The sequence below is a fragment of the Phyllobates terribilis genome, unplaced genomic scaffold (genome assembly GCF_046119375.1).
Source record: "Phyllobates terribilis strain yellow unplaced genomic scaffold, ASM4611937v1 Scaffold_1__5_contigs__length_1240528914, whole genome shotgun sequence".
NCBI lineage: Eukaryota > Metazoa > Chordata > Amphibia > Anura > Dendrobatidae > Phyllobates > Phyllobates terribilis.
Window position 1 is genome coordinate 1,163,107,443 of NW_027362761.1, and position 19,385 is coordinate 1,163,126,827.

The 19,385-nt window shown below is 42.3% G+C and overlaps 1 protein-coding gene across 2 annotated transcripts in view; it reads left to right on the plus strand.

Moving 5' to 3' along the window:
* Positions 1 to 937: 937 nt before the first annotated feature.
* SLBP (stem-loop histone mRNA binding protein) overlaps positions 938 to 19,385 on the plus strand; it is a 36,538-nt gene continuing 18,090 nt past the window's right edge. The window contains exons 1-9 of one of the 2 annotated variants that reach the window (XM_073649103.1): positions 938 to 1,096; positions 4,088 to 4,222; positions 5,325 to 5,462; positions 7,154 to 7,216; positions 8,249 to 8,389; positions 9,217 to 9,366; positions 10,627 to 10,678; positions 11,361 to 11,458; positions 16,844 to 16,975. In XM_073649103.1, coding sequence (XP_073505204.1) covers positions 1,059 to 1,096; positions 4,088 to 4,222; positions 5,325 to 5,462; positions 7,154 to 7,216; positions 8,249 to 8,389; positions 9,217 to 9,366; positions 10,627 to 10,678; positions 11,361 to 11,458; positions 16,844 to 16,975 — 947 coding nt within the window. In that variant the 5' untranslated portion in view covers positions 938 to 1,058. The remainder of the gene's footprint in view (positions 1,097 to 4,087; positions 4,223 to 5,324; positions 5,463 to 7,153; positions 7,217 to 8,248; positions 8,390 to 9,216; positions 9,367 to 10,626; positions 10,679 to 11,360; positions 11,459 to 16,843; positions 16,976 to 19,385) is intronic. The other variant, XM_073649104.1, reaches the window with a different exon arrangement.

Sequence of the window (19,385 nt, forward strand, 5' to 3'; positions counted from 1 at the left end):
TGGAGGAGGCACTGTGGGCGCATTATTTGTGAGGGATCATACTGTGTGAGGGAGTCACTATTGGAGCCGGGTACCGTGTGGACATCTTTTGGAGGCCATACTGATGGGGCCACATATGGACTTCCACCAGGGGCACTATTTCTGTGAGGGGACACAAATTACTGGGCGAGTTTCGTCTATGTGTGGTTTAGCTGAAAACAACATTTGTGACCCTCTTACAAACTTGGGAGGTACAATATTGTCCAATCAGAAGCGACCCCGTGGGTGCGTGAAAGCCGATAATGACGCCATGTACATTTATTAACTTTACAATGGGGTCCTATGAGCGATGCAAGGCTTCTATTGGAGGGGCAGGTGAGGACCCCCAGGACATAAATCTGCGAGAGCAGCTAAAACTTAATGTGAACAATGCCTGATACCATGGACAGACGCCATCATAAACCACAATAATAAAGATCCAGATGACACATAGCCAGTATGACACCACTATTGCAGTCAGTAAATCATGGCTTCCATCCCTTTATTAACTACTTGTCTCTTTCCTTCCTTTTATTTTAGCGCCAAAAAAACTCCTCGTATTATGGCGCGGAATCGCTTCAAAACTCTACACAACCACAAAGCCTCAACAACCAATCAGATGAGAGAACCAGCAACTTCCGTTCCCGCCCACCAGTTAACTGGCAGCGAGATCCAACCAATAGTCTTTCACTTTTCCCGGAATACTGCGTAGCGTGTGGAACGTTCCAAAAGCATTGTTTTGGAGGGGTGGCATATTTGTTTTCCACCCTAAAATATATTTTTTTAGTGCAGATAAATCTTAAAATTCATCACAAAACTCTAGTTATTTAACATATTTTTACATTTTTCTAAAAGTAAGTGAAATTTTTTTTTAAAAAAAGGGATAAATGGATTGTGTCTTGATTTGTACCTCCCCTCCTATTGTCCTGCAGTGGTATATTCCGGCTTGGTCAGTTAAAGGTGTCTGTTTCTGGCGCGCTTCGCTCAGTAGGTGGAGAGCGGAGCGTTGTGAAGCTGGTGCTGTAGGAAGTATCGCAGTCATGTACAGCCACAGGGAAAACCGCACTGAAGACCGCCGGTAAGTTGTGCTCTCTGGAGGGGATCGTGCTTGGTCTGTAACGGTTCTTAGAATTCTGTGGTCCTGTCTGTTGCTTTCCTGTTTTTTTTTTTTTTTTTTTATTCAATAACTTTATTAGCAATGTTCATTTACAGTAAATTTTAATAAAGGGTAAACAATATATATTTTTTCTGTTGCACCAAAGTAAAGTCTGTAAATGTAGGTGCTTAGGAGTTGTTAGTGTCCCCACCAGCAACCAACACCGCTCTCCTTTATGATATCCACATTGGTATGCTGTGATCTTCTCCCTATTACCTGATTCTGTGCCCAATTCATTTTTTATAACCTGTAAATCACTTTTTGTTACTTAAAAGCAATGGTTTTCCAAGATGGACCCTCCCTTTAAGAGTGGCTATGCATGGCTGTAAGTGTGCCTTTAAGGCGCCGTCCATTGTTGTGTATCTGAGGGGCAGGCAGGTGTCCTCTATAGGCTTCTGTGGTAAAATAGTGAAGTAAGAAACTATTAGTACACTATTGATGGGTTCATTTATATATTTCCTTCAAAGAGCCATAACTTTCTCTGTAGCCATGGGTGTTTTTTTAAAGGACTAGGTATGTATGTATGTTTTGTACAATTGCACACAAAGCAATTCAAAATTGTGTATAGAACATTTTTCTATTTTCATATATTTATATTTTTTCATATATATTGTATTTTGAGGAGGAAAACCCAAACACTTTTTTTTTTAAATAAAATGTTGGTGAGTCTTATGCGCTTTTACGGTAGCTTACCTGGGGTGAGGGGGTGCGGTGGAGCAGGGTCGCTGCTGTAGGAAGCTGGTGGAGACAAAAGATGCTGTGGGATTCGGGTTGGTAGGAGGTGGTCTGTGGAGGCAGGAGATGCTGCGGGCCCCGTGCTGGGAGAGGGTGTCCCGGCGGTGCGAAGCTGCGGGCCCCGTGCTGGGAGAGGGTGTCCCGGCGGTGCGAAGCTGCGGGCCCCGTGCTGGGAGAGGGTGTCCCGGCGGTGCGAAGCTGCGGGCCCCGTGCTGGGAGAGGGTGTCCCGGCGGTGCGAAGCTGCGGGCCCCGTGCTGGGAGAGGGTGTCCCGGCGGTGCGAAGCTGCGGGCCCCGTGCTGGGAGAGGGTGTCCCGGCGGTGCGAAGCTGCGGGCCCCGTGCTTCCATAAAATTTCGGTGGTGAGTGGAGCCCCCTTCCCATTAACTTTCCTGCGGTGGGCTTCGGGAAAATGGTGGCCGGAGGAGATGTGTGCGCAAATTGAGATCTCAAGACCTGACTCCCAAGATCTCAATTTGCGCATGCGCCGCCTCTTTTATGAAAGCCCAGGTCCAGCAGCATCACTGTTATAGGGGAAATAATTTATACTTTTTTTTCCTTATTCCCTTTATAGGAATAAATCCTGCAATCTCTTGCTCACTTATTCGGTGTACTGCTATACCACAATACTGTAGCACAGTGTTAAATTGAGGATCTTTTAGGAAGTCCAGCCAAGTTCTAACATGGGAAACACTGAGGACCTCCAGTAGGTCCTCAGCTGCCATGGCAGCCCTTGCTTTAGATCAGGGGTCTCAAACACGCGGGCCGCATGCGGCCCCTGAGGCTGCTTTATGCGGCCCGCAGGCACAGACCCCTTGACGATCCCGACCTGGTCCAGGAGGAGCCGCCGACAGCAGCGCTGAATTGCCGCACAGAGACGGTCTCCCAGCACTGCATTTCCAATGCCAGCCGCTGGCCAATCAGAGGCCAGCAGCTGATATCTGCGTGTCGGCGCAGCGAGTATGACGTCATTGCCATATGCAGATGTCAGCTGCTGGCCTCTGATTGGCCGGCGGCTGACATTGAAAATGCTGTGCTGGGAGACAGTCTCTGTGCGGCAATGCAGCGCTGCTGTCGGCGGCTCCTCCTGGACCAGGTCGGGATCGTCAAGGGGTCGGACTCTGTGGTGCCTGCGGGCCACATCTGCAGGAAGGCTGCCGAGGGAACGGAGGACAGGTGAGAATCATCTTTTTTTTTTTCTATTTTGTGTGTGAAGAACAACACAGGGGGCACATAGCCACAGGATGGGGACCTGGATGGGGCACATAGCCACAAGAGGGGACCTGGATGGGGCACATAGCCACAAGAGGGGACCTGGATGGGGCACATAGCCACAAGAGGGGACCTGGATGGGGCACAGAGCCACAAGAGGGGACCTGGATGGGGCACAGAGCCACAAGAGGGGACCTGGATGGGGCACATAGCCACAAGAGGGGACCTGGATGGGGCACATAGCCACAAGAGGGGACCTGGATGGGGCACAGAGCCACAAGAGGGGACCTGGATGGGGCACATAGCCACAGGATGGGGACCTGGATGGGGCACATTAGTACAAGATGGGGACTTGGATGGGGAACATTACTACAAGATGTTTTCCATTATTACTATATGATGCTAATTGTAAGACAATATTACTGTATGTGGCCAATTGGGGGAAATAAAATTGTAAAAAAAATAAAAAATAAAATAAAGCATGAAAAAATATTGGGCACTAAAAATGCTGTTTTATATGTAAACTAAAGTAAACACAAAAAAGTGCACGTTTATTATCGCCACATCCATAACGACCCAAGCCATAAAAAAATAAACACGGCAAAAATGTTCAAAAGGTGTATACAAAAAAAAATGGTATCACTAAAAATGTCACATTGAACAAAGAATGCGGCCCCCCAAATTCAAATTTTTTCCATGTGCGGCCCATATACCCAGCCGAGTTTGAGACCCCTGCTTTAGATAGTGTGGTCAATGGATGCCATGTTGATGTCTCACTTTTTTTTTTTTTTAAATGCCCCTGACATGCTTTCCTGTAGCATTTAAGAGGTTAAACTTGCTATCTGTGAGGGTCTCGCTGCTTTGCCCCCTCTAGCGATACATTTTATCACCTGCCTTTATCTTTGTGTAGATAAATTCATTGGTTAATTTTCTGTAAAAAAAATAATTTGTTTGTTTCCCCCTTGTAGATCTGAAGCGCCCGCCCGCTGGTCGCAGGGACGAAAGCGCCGATTAGGTGGTGATTTTAGGCGCCATAATGATGAAGAGCAGACGATATTCGACGAAGAGAAGCCGTCCAGCAGCTGTGACCAACGTCCTGACAGGTGCGATGGGTTTACATTCATCGTTACAGAATTCCCCTTTGTTTAAATTTAATCTATATTAAAGGGGTATTCCACTTAACCCTAGAACGCATGACCATAAAAATCTACACTTTCACATACCTGGGGCCTTTTAGACCAGTGTGCAAATAACATGGAATAACTCAAACAACAATGACAAACAACTATATACCTGAGGAATACCTAGAGTTTAAAAATTCTAACTAAAGTAATCTTGCAGAAAATAGAAAACAATTAACAGGGCGGGCCTGCGAGGCCCCAGGTATGCCTTCTAGGGTTGAAAATAATTCCACATGCTGTAAAATGCCAAAAATAACAGTATAGTTGCCTTCCTTGAGTCCAATGCCAGCTCCCCGCCGCAGCTGCTCTGTTCTCATTCATGTTGCCAATCACTGAGCTTAGATGGTCTACCATGGTCACTGCTGACCTCAGTGATTGGCTGCAGAGGTGACGCACTGTTTATGTGAAAATCTAGCAGTGGAGGAGAGCAGGTGCCGGACATGGCAAATGAGTACAGTCTACATGTTTAGGTTTTTTTTAGAGCTTTGAGTCAATTTTTCTGAATGCAAGAATCCCCTTTAAGATGGAAAATGTAAGAAAGCAGTGTCTTAAAGGGGCTGTCCAGTCCTTGTATATTGAACTATTTAAAGCTCCATACACCCCCCCCCCAGTGGCTGTTCTTAGGTACTGCAGCTGTGATCATGCACCACAATGGGAGCTGAGCTGCTGTTCCTGAGAACAGACCCTAAAGCGTAAGGAGCCAGTGTTTTGGCCTCAAACAAAACCTGCATATAGCTGATTGATGTCGGACCCCCCCTTCATAATTGGGAACAGGAATGATTTGGTGGGGCTGATCATGGACTCGTCTAAATGTGCCTTTGATTAGTTTATTTTCCCCAGAAGCTTTTTATCTCTGGGCGTTTGCAGCTTGTACTATTAAGCTAAATATATTTGTAAACTTATTTTTTGTTTTTTTGCAACTTACCGACTTGCTGTTAGCTGTCTGTAGACAATGTAATATTGCAGTATTGTATTCCTGGCGCTGACGGGGATGCCATTACTCAATCTGTGATTGATTTATTAGGCTGATCTCTCGGCCTTCCTTTCCTATCAGCTTCACCACACCAGAGAGCCACAAGCCGGTGTCCAGATGTAAGGACTGGGGCTCAGCCGTGGAAGAGGAAGAACTCCTGATGGAAACCGTGGAGAAAGACTTGGCAAAGTAAGAGCGAAAAATCCAATATCTCATTTCTATCTGCATGGGGTTTCTGTTCTGTTCCCTTCGGGTTTAAAATCCACTTACATCCTTGCTCAATGCGGGCACGAGTCTGCAGGATGCTCCTTCTCAGATTATGCATCCTCTGCAATGGTAAAAAGCATTTTTGCAGCAGATTTATTGGAAAAAATCTCTTTAATCTGAACCCTCAACTCTTGAAGGATCGGGAACATTTTTGTTCACTTTCCTTTCCTTCCCCTTTGTAAGTGTTTTGTCTCATCGATTGAAGTGCGAGAGCTTGTTTTTTTGCAGGACGAGTTGTAGTTTTGAATGGCACCTATCATTTTACCTTAAAACATACTGAATTGTGAGCAAAAAAAATCCAAGTGGGAGGAAATGATGCCAGTTCTGGCATTGATTTTTTTTTTTTCTTTTTGTTTTTACGGTTTTCACTTGCAGTAAGTGAGCTGGAAACATGATTGTCCCCATCAGTCCAATTATGGCGATGCTGAACATGCTTCACTTTATTTTTTTGTGACTTTAAAGAAATTCACAATGTTGTATTTTTCGTTGTGGAGTTTATTTTTTCCAAGTGGCGATTTGACATTTATTGATTGTGTATATATGTATAATATATATATATATATATATATGTGTGTGTATATGTGTATGTATGTATATATATATATGTATGTGTGTATGTATATATATATATATATATATATATATATATATATATATATATATATATATATATATATATATATATATATATATATATATATATATATATAATGAATGTATTATATTATATTTTTTAGGGAGTTGACAATGTAATAAATTCCATATTTTACTAGATCGGACTTTAACCAATGCTGCAGAGCTAAATGTTGATATTTTTCCTTTGTCTTGGGGGTTAACCTGGGCTAAATTAAAAATTTTGATATTTTTAATTTTCTATATTTTACTTTTTTTTTTGTCCCCTAATGAAACTTGTACCTGTTTGGTCGCGTATACTATATACCGTACTTTGCGGATAAGACGCACCCCAAATTTTGGGGTGTAAAATAAAAAAATAATTTTTTTAAAGTGGTGCACCTCATAATCCTTTTTACCAGGGGGGCAGTTGTGGAAAGGGAGGTCATATATACTGGAGATTAACGATGTTGTGGCCCTGGCAGAGGTGAGGTTCCCTAACCTGTCTATAGCCCTGCGCTGTGCTTCGGCAAAATGGCCGCCGGAGCATGCATAGATTGAGTTCTCTATAGACTAGATCCTAATCTGCGTATGCTTCGGCGGGCATTTTGCAGAAGTGCAGGGCTATGGACGGGTTAGGGAGCCTCGCTGCAGCCACCACCAACCTACTTTATCTGGGACCCCAATCCAACGCCCCCCCAAGGTGAAATCTGTAAGTTCGCATTATAAAACGCACTCCCTTTTTCCTCCAAAATTTGGGGTAAGAAAGTGCAACTTATAATCTCCAAAATACGGTAATTTAATATCTGCATTGAATTATATAATAAAAATCTGTTCCGTATGGAGCGGAGCTTCACAGTACAGCAGAATTAACAGTGAAAGGGATCTTGAGCAGATCCCCAGTTAATAGTAATCGGTCCCCCACAAAGTGAAAGTACAGAAACTTTAATGTGGATTTTTTTTAATTTGTATATAAAATGTTTTTTTTCTTTGTATGACAGGTACAGGAGAAAACTGCTCGTTAATGAGCCGGGTGCAAGAGAGCGGAGATTGTCGTCTGGGAGGTACGCTGCTTCCTTCTATGTTCTGTCCTAGGATAGAAGTGTTGTATGGGCTTTTTTGGATGTTCTTGAAATAAGAGAAACTCTTACTTATCCATGATATTGCCATTCGGTCCTGCAGTCACATAAATCACCCACATGATTGATGCAGCTACTTGCTGGCCTCAGCGTTCATGTAGTAGACGTGTCAATGTTTGGCTGCAGTGGTCAGTCATCGTGGCCGTGATAGAAGCGGGTCCGGACCCAATTAGTGGTGACTCACGTGTAGGACATAGTTCGGAACACCTTTTGGATGTGCTGTACGTGTATAAGATGGGAAGACCCCATTAAGTCATTCTGTACTGTTTATCCTTTGGCTATTAACCCCTTTACTCCTGGGCCAGTTTCCAAATTTTGCTCCCCTTCTAAGAGCCATTATTTTTGTAGTGAAAAAAAAAACGTAAAAAAAAATTTTTGAAGATTTTTTTTTATTTGTCACAATTTTCCGAGACCCATAATGTTTTAATTTTTTGGGAACTGGGGCCGGGTGAGGGCGCTTTTGCACCCTAAGCTGACATTTTTATTTATACGGTTTTATGGTAGATAAAAACATTGTATCCGCCTTATTGGATTTTATTGCAATGTTGCGGCGGCCCCAAAAAAATAATTTTGGCTTTTTGATTTATTTTTTTTTTATTTTCTCGTTACTCCGTTTTCCGGTTACATATGTTTTTATTGTTTCAGTGTTTCTGAACTCAGCGATTCCAAATGTTAATTTTTAATTTGATTATCAATGGGGCAAAAAACTTTTCTGTTTTCATAAATTTCCCTTTACTGTATTTTAAAGTCCCCTTTTTAAAGGAATTGACGCTGCGATCGTCCGATCGCTTGTTCTGTACATAGCAGCCCGCTTGAAAGTCAGGGACACTACATTTGACAAAATATACGTCATGTATCATAAAAGGGGTTATTGCCGGGTGGCGATATTACTGGTTTTCAATTTTCCAAGCTTTTTTTTTAAGTCTTAAAATATTTTTTTTTTTTTTTTTACTAAAGCTCTGATTCAAAGGAATCAAAGGATTCTTCAAACCCAGGAGAAATGGAAACCGATCCGGCGATTCTCGCCAGGAGACAAAAGCAAATAAACTACGGAAAGAACACAATCGCATATGACAGATACATACAAGCTGTGCCGAGGTAATAACTTTATCTTTTAAGTAATTTATCTGATCACTTTTTATAATGGTCGTGGCTCTTTGGTGGGTTAAACATGTCAAGTGCACCAAACTTTGCTATATTAGCCCCTTTCCAACAATAAATCCATGCTATTTTAGATGTGGCTGTATGCGGCATGAACCAAAGGGCCTTATGGCCTCCATCTGTGTATTCCCTTGGTCAGACTGCGGCCACGCTTCATGAGAGATGGTCATGGCAATACTGAATCCTTACACTGTATAGTAAAGTTCAAGGGAACGAAAGTGAGTTGGCTATAAAAGTAAAAAAAACTTACATGGGAAAAATGCTGTAAACCTGCAAGTATGGTGTCAATAGTCTAAAGCCATGTGGCCGTTGCACTGAAGGAAAACCTTTGTTTTAATGGTGAAAAAAGTAATTGAAGTTTTTTTTTTGGAACCCATAAGTTGTTTTTCTTCAATGCTTGAGTGGACTGAAATCACAAATTTAGATTTTAATTTTTTTTTAACCATGCTGTGAAGACGAGGCACAACTTAATCCCCCTTCCCCATAATTTAACCTTGCATTATATGGTAAAACGGAGTTGTTTAAACCTAACTTTTCCTGCAAAATAGAAAAAAAGCAGTCCTACTATTTTTTGCAGAAGCAAGTTTTCTTTGTAAGTTACTGGAGGAACAAGGCAAAGCTCAAATATTTGCCCAGTCTGGGAAAGGTTAGCCATTTATTTAGATGGCTGGAATTATGCATTTTTGCTTTTTAAAGAACTGTTATGCCTGTTACTTTGCTGTATATGTAAACTGATTTGTGCTATTTTTTTTTTCTCTTGCTAGACAATCGCGACAGCAAAAAGTTCATCCACGGACCCCAAATAAATTTAAGAAATACAGCCGCAGATCTTGGGACCAACAGATTAAACTTTGGCGTATTCAGCTACATGCGTGGGATCCTCCAAAACAGGATGTGGATGATCTGCAACCATTGTAAGGAGCTTTATTGCTTCTCTTATACTTTCTACAATAGATGCCGGTGGGAATTCTGTGACTACAGCTGCCACTATTCAGTCATTTTGCCTGGCGTTATTATACATTCATGCTCATGTGTACTGAAATCTGACATGAAATAATGTTGGGGTTCAGCTGCTGGAGACCATGTTGCAACTCTTAAAAAGGATGTGGTGGGTTGGTGATCATATATGATTAATGGACCTTTCACCTCAAACAATCAGTCCATTTTCCTTTCCTGGAGAACATGTTGGCATCCCCTAAAGAAAAAAATGAAAATAGACGGTCTTCCTCTGTCCTATCTTTCATAGTAGGGGGACAGCATTTACCGGTGGTTCTTGTCCTGTTACTGGAATATCTAACTGCCCAATGATTGCCCCATACTTAAAGGGGTATTCCCGTCTCCAAGATCCTATCCCAATATGTAGTAGGTGTAATAATATTAGCAAATACCTCCAATTAGAAATGTAGTATAGTTTTTCTGATTTGCTGTCTTTCCTCATGTGCAGACATCGCAGGACCTTAGGTATCCATGGTTACGACCACTGATGGTCAGTTAGTTGCTAATGGTCATAACCCTAAGGTCCTGCGATGCCTGCACATGAGCTAAGAGAGATAGCGAATCAAAAATACTATACTATATTTCTAATTGGAGACAATATCTAATATTACACCTACTACATATTGGGATAGGATCTTGGAGATGGGAATACCCCTTTAACAATTTATTTTTCTTTTAGTCCTATCCTTTTTATTAACATTATTGCTATACATAGCCGCTACTTGGTTAACAGCAGCAGCGCTGAGCTCCAATCGTTGCTGTTAATAAATTTGACAGTGGCACTTAAAATACCTTTCACCAGTTTGAGCTTTTTTAAGCTAGCCACATAATGGGAAGAGTGGCAGCTGAGCTCAGTAAAAAAAATTAATTTATTTTTGATATTTCCGCAACGGACAGGAGAAATTAACTTGTAAAATTAAATAATCTGGGCGTTACCAGAGATTTGATGCTGGGGGGGGCGTGTGCTTCTTCCTCTGCATGAGTTGTCCAATCATAAGGTGTCATGCAGAGGAGAAAAGGACACGCCTCCTCGCTGATCTCTGGAGCTACTGTGTAGATACACCAGTCAACCTTAAAACCTCATAACATCCATCTTTAAGTTGCCAGATTTGGAGAATTTTTAGCCTGAAAATATGCGTTGTCTGCTTTAACTAAACACCTGCAATTTTTTTTTTCAGTTCTGAAGAGATGATTTGCTCAACCTCTGACAATGAAACTGAAGAGAATCTTGTAAGTAAAATACTATATTTTGAATTATGTTTCCATGATGAGATTTTTTGGACTCCTCATATCTTTTATATATTTTTAAAACCTTTTTTTAATGTTTACTTGCTTCAATAGTCTCCTTAGGAGACTTGAAGTCGTGATCATCTGAACGTTTGTGCTATACGTAGCAGCTGCTATGTGTAGCAGAAATCCTCTTTGAATTCCATCCACACGCCGGCTTTCATAAGAGATTCACAATGCAAGTACGGGGGTTTCTTGCAGACCCTCATCTGTCATGCCAACACATCTGCGCACCATGATCACATGACAGGGGCACTGATGAGTCTGTCTTATGGCGGTGCTAGAGTTAAATGTTGCGGTCAGTGACTGCAGCGTTTAGCACGTTAACAGCTGCGGGTGGATCTTGATTCCACCCTCGGCGGTTAAAGGCATGACTGCTGATCAAGGAAAGATGCTGGCTTGGCACCTGAGCCTGCATCAAAAGGAGGTAGACTAACTTGGATATACCTATACATCCAAGCTCGTAAAGCTGTTAACCTTTCTAGTCCTTTCCTGCATTGGATACGTTCACATGCAGATTTCAACAGCAGCCTATTGATTACTTTTCAGTGGCAGAAATGTGTACAGTAAATATCCCAGAGCTGTCTATAGTCTCCTGTACACTAATCTTTGCTGTTCTTTTTAGTTTTCAGGCACTCCAACCAAAGTCAGAAAAGTGGATGCGGAGGGAGGATTTGATTTAAATGCCTGCCTAAATGATGGCGCTGACGATGACTTTGCTCAGTTAAGTGTCAGCTGATGGAGTTTCGCTCTCATACGTGTGCAGTACATGGATTTTTTTTTTATGCCTGTATATGTATATAGGGCTCCCTGAGGATGGAGCTCGTGTTCGCTGCTTGTTGTGCAGCCCTTATGTAGAACTTTATGCCAATCAAGTCCTGTGTGATGTTGGTGCCGGCAGCTATATATTTTCAGTGGAGCACTTCATACTGGAACAGCCATGCCGTCAATGCTCTATCTACTGCTCGGCGTGGATGCGTCTGGTGACCGTTGCTGGGAATAATCCATTTCTAATTCTTCCTTTTTTTTTTTTTGTTATATAACTGGTGTACTGATGTTAATTATTGTCCGATATTAAAGATACGGGGGGGGGGCGGGGGCGAGCACATGCCCCAAGAAAAGTCTTTGCTGGGTTGCCTGTTCAGAAAGATTACCAGAGTATTTTTAATAAGTAAATGGCTTGTTTTTACATTTTTCACCATTGGTGATTAGGCTAACCCTTTTCTGCTTGTATGTGGCTTTCAATAAGAAACTAAACTGATTTTTTTTTTGGGTCGCCTCAAAAATCTAGTGCAACTGATATAATTGCTCCTCTGCTCTGCAGCGCCGGTCCCACGCACAGCAAGTGATTGGTGCGGTGTTGTGCTGCTTTCTCATGTAAGGGCTCGTGCAGATGTCTGTGCACAGAGCGTGATGGATGGGCTGCCTGTCTCCTGACCTGATCTTGACAGCCCGATTTATATCCCTCAGGCTGTCAAGGTTGGATTGGAAAATTCGCAGGCTGTCCATGCTAAGACCGCGTTGTGTGGATGTCTACATGAGCCCCTAGTCTGAGACTTAAAGGACCAGAATAAAACTATAGTGTTGCCAGAAACTATTTTAATACTTAAAGAAGTTGTCCATTACTTTATATGAACTTTCCCAATGTATCCCCCTTGCAGCCCAGAAGTTTTTGTAAATACCTAGCGGTACCTTTTCTGCCCCTGAGCGGTGCGATCGTGAGCCGCTCAGAGGTATCATGTGACATGTCGCGTCAAGTAAGGTGTGACAGTGACGCGCTCCCCGCGGTGGGTGGGCTTACCCAGTGCATCACACCCAGCATCCGCTGTGCGCTTTCCCAGTGAATGAGGAGAGGGAGAGTGCGCGGTGGATGCTGGGTGTGACGTGCTGGGTAACTACACCCACAGCCCAGTGTCCACTGTGGAACACAGAAGTGAGTACCCCCTGCTGCAGCCGGAATTGACACGACGTCAGCCGACTGCAGCCGGGGGGGTCACGTGATGCCTGTGAGCTGCCAGCGATAGTGCTGCTCACAGGCAGAAAAAGCACCACAAGGCATTTAGAGAAACACTTATGGGCCCTGGGGGAATACATTGGGGGATCATATAAAGTAGTGGACAACCCCTTTAAATTGTTAAAGCGATGAGACTTAATTGATCAGCCTTTGTAAAGTTATGAAACTTTGTAACTTAATTAGCTCATTTTGCTTCCTTCCATCCATGCTGGCAGTGCTGTTTTATCCGCCTAGTTCATGCCATCTTAGTTGCTGATTTGCGAAGATCCGTATGCCTTCTCTGCTCCCATGCTTGGACTTCATTTACAAGCTCTGTCCCTGTCTGAGCATGCGAATATGAAGCCGAGAAATCCACAGGAGGATGGATCAAATCAGCTACCAAGACTGCATGAACAAAGGAGATAAATCAGCACTTTCTACATAAGATTAAAGAAAAATAGAAGCAAAATAAGGTACTGAACTATGTTACAAATACTACACTTTTTTTATTTTACAGAAGCTGATCAATAAAGTAAAAAAAAGTTTAGTTATGGTTTAAGAAGTAATTTGTATTGAAAAGCCAGGTGCCTAGTTGGGTAGGGCCGAAGGTGAATTACACTAGTTTGATGCAGGCTCCAGTCCTTTGCCTCATGAGTCTGCTCTGGTAATATGACAATGCATGTTAAAAAAACGAAGGTCTGTGACCCTTCTCCACATCGCCCTCATATTCACATTTACACCAGCATGCGAAACGTCCATTAAGAAAATAAAAACAAAAGTTTATCTTGATTCTTTACTGTTAAACTTTAAATTTATAATTTGAGTTACTAACTTGCCAGTTCCTGCTTTTAGAAATTGCTTGTGTGCATGTTACTTGCCTCGCATATTAAAAAAAACAAAACCAAAAATTTGTAAATTGCTTGGATACATAAGAGCTGGAGGTGTGTTGACTGATGGTGGCCTCGGCAGCCGTTCACTGTGCTCCCTCCCTTGTGTCACCTCTGCCGTTTGCAGCTGGGAACTGAGATCTGCTTGAGTACGGGCTGCACAGCAGTGACCCCTGCTGGCAGGAGGAGGGGCAGTGTTGGCAATTCAACATTAAAGATGTCATCAGAAAGTGACCTTTTTTTGTACTTTCATGGAAAAATTATATAGATATCTCTATCTCTGTTCACACTGAGCTTCTGCAGTGCATCCTAGGCTTCTATATGAATCCACCTAAAAACAGGATTCAGAAGGGGCGATGGATTGCAGTAACGCGAACAGCATTTAAATGAACCTTCTTGTTTGTGGTTTTCTTCTGGAAGTGTCTGATTCTTCAGCCGGGCAGACGTGGTCTTGTTACCTTTCTTTGCCCTTCTAAAGAGACACTTTCAGATGAGAAAATGGGGTTTATTTGATTTCTGTTCATGTCACTGCTCTTTATGGTCCCATTGGGGGTTCTTCTGATTCCCCTTTTTAGGAGGGATTTGGGTGGAAACCTTGGGCACGTTTTTAAAAACATTAGTGTGAACAGGGCCTAATGAGAAAATAAAAAAATCTTCCAAGTTTCACACAGACCATTGGGGCTATTTTAGACTTTCAAAAAGGATTACAACCACTCCTCTATATATACACTGACACCAGCCACAACAGGAGAGGTCACAGCTCACCTCTGCCCCCTACCTTCACAATGACTTGCACATGCTCCTAAGATGCTTTAATGCAATAGTTAGGGGCACACTGTTCATTGTGGGTTTCCTAAAACAAGCATGGACTCTGAAATGTTTCCCATGTAATTTAAAAAAAAAAAAAATGACTTTAAACAACCTTTTTGGTGATATTCCCTTTAAAGGAAGGCTCAGGATTTTATTACTTTGCAGCATCTGCTTTCCAGTTCATTTATTGCTCTGGTGGCCTCAGTCTGTTGCGATCACTTTACCTCACTGGCTTCAATAGTTATAACTCCAATGACTTCCTTACTGGTATTGATCTTGGTTTGACTTAAAGTTGAAGTCTAAGATGTTTCCTTGTGAAATGCTGTTTAAATTCTACAGTAAAGGTTTCTATTTGGACAGGGCAGTGTCACCTTAGCTATAACCAGGTGCTCTGCGCTCCTCAGGGAAAAAGTGATCGACCTCCGGTCACTACTTGCTCCCATGTCTGCCTTCCTTGCTGACTGGAGGAGTTGTCATAATGGCCTGGGCTGGGCGCGGGCCTCCAAATTTAGATTTTTTTTTTTTTATTGATTCGTCGGTGTTTGACTCTCCCTGATCCGGGCATGGTGTAAACAGGACTGTTAGTCTGACAAGGCTTGTTACAATGGCCTCTTTCCATGTTTCCTACAACATTGTCAAAACTTTTTGCTGTGATAAAACTGATACTTGAATTTTAATACTCTGTACACATATTGTAAATGTTCTTGTACATGCAGTTGTATGCCCACTGTTAACACCATCTGTAACAAATGAAAATTATTATTTTTTTTTTTAAATAAACAATTGCTGTGTTTTTGGTCTTACAAAGTCGTCTGTTTATTATATGGGGGGTTGGTGGGCTATTTTAAAAGGAAATTAGCTGCTGCCAAATAGGGGTCTGCCATGTATCTTCCAGACGAGCTGATAATCAGCAAAGCGGAGAATGTTTATTCCCGATTATCAGCTCCTGCCATCAATAACCTTGACTAAATAAAAAGCTTGTTCAATTTTTTTTTTTTTTTTTTTGTGCCGGCAAAGATTATTGGCAGCACATTGTCTGGTGTAAGTGTCATGTACTTCTGGTAACATGCACTGTACATGGTGCAGAACAATCGTATGAACAGTCGTTCTGTCCCCATCATTGTTCATTTGCCTTTATAAAGAAACTGGTAAACACCAAACTATGACAATAGCCTGTTTTTTTGTTCTCTGATCACCACTGAAATGGGCTTTTGAAGTTTTTATTCAAATTTACCCTCAACTAAGGGGTTGTTGGCGGATTTTTTTTCCCCTGCATCATGTCGTTATATAAAAGTCTCACGAGGAGGAAAAAAAATAAGCAAATGTCCCCAGAGAAAGTCAGAATAGACTTGTCAGTCTTACCAGATATTACACAAATCCCCTTGCTCCTCTGGATGCTTACTGATTACAAGCTCCAGGAGCGGATGAGAGCTGTGCTGTAATGTCATGACCAGACAGTGCCGGGAGAGGAGTGCTGAAGCACAGAATTGATTGTGCGAGCAGCGTCTCACATATAATGCTTTGGCTCTGTTCCAGGCATGTGAGTCTCTGCTTGCGCGATTGTCAACTCTGTGCTGCAGCGCTTCTTTCCCGTCACTGTCAGATCATTACATTATGAATGTCGTTGTAGTGTCAGTAAAGAGATGCATTGAAATGCCATTACAGCTCCAGGAGCAGGGAGGCCCATAACGTTTCAACTTTTCGTGATATGGGGCCGGGTGAGGGCTTATTTTTTTTGTGCCCTGAGCTGATTTTTATTTTAATACCATTTTGGGGTAGATACGATGTTTTGATCACCTGTTATTGCATTTTATATTGCGGCTGCCAAAAAAGTAATCCTGGCATTTCGAAAAAAAATTTTTTTTTTTTCCTCATTATGCCGTTTACCAACCGGATAATTTTTTTTTTTTTTTTTTTTAAATCAAATATTTTTGTTAACTTTATTTGTAACACAACAGCGAAACAAATAAAACAACCCAACCAAAGAAGGGACCCAGTCCCTATTCTGTCCTTCCCCCCCCACAACACATTGCCCTTTCAAACAAAACATTTTGGGATAATTTTTTTATATTTTGATCACACTTTCTGTATGCAGCGATACCTAATGTCTATTTTTAATTTTGATTTTCAATGGGGCAAAAGGGTGATTTGAATTTAGTTAAAAAAATCTATATAAAAACACTATTTACTGTACGAGTCCCCTTAGGGGACTTGTAGCTGTCAGTCGCTTGTTGTACATAGCAGCTCGCATTAAAGTCAGGGATGCAACATGTGACGAAATATATACGGGGTTAATGCCGTGTGGCAAAATGCAAGACTGGGTCGATAATAAATTGCTGCACTAAATTCTGTTTTTTTAATTTTCCAAGCTTTATTATAAAAATCCTATTTTTTTTTTATGTATTTTTTTAAATAAAGCTCTGAATCAAAGGATTCTTCAAACGAAGGAGAAAAGGAAACTGATCCGGCGATACTTGCCAGGAGGCAAAGGCAAATAAACTACGGAAAGAACACAATCGCATATGACAGATACATACAAGATGTGCCGAGGTAACAACGTTATCTTTTACGAAATTTATATGAACAATTTTTATAATGGTCATGTCTTTTTGGTGGGTTAATCGTGATGTAAAGTGCACCAAATTTATTTTGCTACATTAGCCCCTTTCTAACAAACGCATGCCATTTTGGATGTGGCTGTATGCAGCATGAACCAAAGGGCCTTGTGGCCTCCATCTTTGTATTCCTTTGGTTAGACTGCGGCCACGCTTCGAGAGATGGTCATGGCAATACTGAATCCTTACACTATATAGTACAAGATCAAGGGAACTAAAATGAATTGGCTATAAAAGTAAAAAAAAAAAAAAAAAAAAAAAAAAGGGAAAATATAGCTTGATTCTGAAATGCTAAAAATAATTTTAGAAAATTGGAGCTGCATTACTGCCATAGAAAATAATTAAATGCTAGCTTATGTACATATGGCATATTGGAAAATGGAACTGAAATATTGCTTTAAAAAAATTACAGAAGAAAGGTACTTGGCACATTAATTGGCCAATGTGAACCCAGCAGCCATCGACAAGGCGTACCTTATTGTTGGGACCCTCACCTGATAAGTCGCCTCTCCTGGGCTGAAAAGCCTACAATTTATGGGGCAGGAAGGATCCAGCTATATATTCCCTTAGGTTTATTGTCTTAGCTGGCACCTGTACACATTAGTATGGATGTGCTGGGCACTTATTTTCCCAGTCCTGGAAAAGGTACAAGTCCTCTACAGTGGGGAAAATAAGTATTTGATATGCTGCCAATTTTGCAAGCAAAACAAAGAATGGAGAGGTCTGTAAATTTTATTGTAGGTACACTTCGACTGTGAGACAGAATCTAAAAATAAAAACCAGAAAATCATATTGTATGAGTTTTACATAATTTGCATTTTATTGCATGAAATAAGTATTTGCTAGAATAGAAAAACAGAAGTTAATATTTGGTACAGAAACCTTTGTTTGCAATTAGAGGTCAGACTTTTCCTGTAGTTCTTGACCAAGTTTGCACACACTGCAGCAGGGATTTTGGCACACTCCTCCGTACAGATCTTTCAGATTTAGGGGCTGTTGCTGGGCAATAATGAGTTTCAGCTCCCTCCCAAAGATTTTCTATTGGGTTCACGTCTGGAGACTGGCTAGGCCACTCCAGGACCTTAAAATTCTACTTACGGAGCCACTCTTTAGTTGTCTTGGCTGTGTTTCGGGTCATTGTCCTGCTGTGAGACCTAGCCATGACCCATCTTCAATGCTCTTACTGAGGGAAGGATGTTGTTGGCCAAAATCTCGCAATACATGACCCTATCCATCTGCCCTTCAATACGGTTCAGTTGTTCTGTCCCCTTTGCAGAAAAGCACCCCCAAAATGTTTCCCCCACCATGCTTCACAGTTGGGATGGTGTTTTTTGGGGTTGTACTCATCCTTCTTCCTCCAAACCCGGCAAGAGAAGTTGATACCAAAAAGTTCTATTTATCTATCGCTTCACTGGGGGACACAAGAAACCATGGGTGTATGCTGCTTCCACTAGGAGGCTGACACTACACACAATAAAATTAGCTCCTTCCCAGCAGTGTACACTCCATCGATCAGCACCAAGTTAGTCAGTTTAGCTTGGTGTCAGGAGGTGGACATAAGTGTTTCACTACACTCATATCTACCTCTGTTTTTGGCAGGTTTTTTTCAGTAGCAATTTCCCCTTTTTTCTGAGGGTTGCGTCTTTCCCTTGGAGGGATACAGTGTGAACAGTCACTGTAGTCCCACGTAGAGACTGAGTACGGCGTGAACTGAAAACCCCGTATCCTCATCTGTCCGACAGGCCCACAGCCCCTAACAGATCAAGTTTGTTCAGGTTATTCAAACATCGGTCCTGCCCCCCACTTCTGCCCGCTCGCCCACCAGAGCCTGTTAGCGTCAGTTCACATCCCACAACCCAGTGAGGTTTGCAAGTCTGTTGCTACATCAGAGTAATCTTCAGGGACGAAGAGGTCCCCCCTCGGGTCTCCAGTCTGACAGTGGAGTGTCTGGCCAGGAGAGGATCTATGATATCAAGGATCTAATGTAACAGGATCTACACTTATTGGGATTGTTTTTGTGTACCTGTGGGGTTTTATTTTCTCACTGTACTGGCCATGATATCTCACAGGATATGTCCTCCGTGCTGCAACCCCCCCTCCTGTGCCAGCCTCTCCTCACTTGAGGCCACGGCTTCAGTGTGGCCTAGCCGCGGCATTTGGCTCTGCCCCCTGACTCGCTCATCGAACTGGCTTTTTTTTACTGAACACTCCCCATCTCCTTCTGTAGCGCCGGAGGTTGCGCACTTTTTTACCTCAAAGAACTGCCTCTTCCTCCCCACGGTTGCCATTTTCTGGCTCTGCATCATAGGAGCCCCTCCAGCCAGCGATTGACCCCCAGCTCTGCA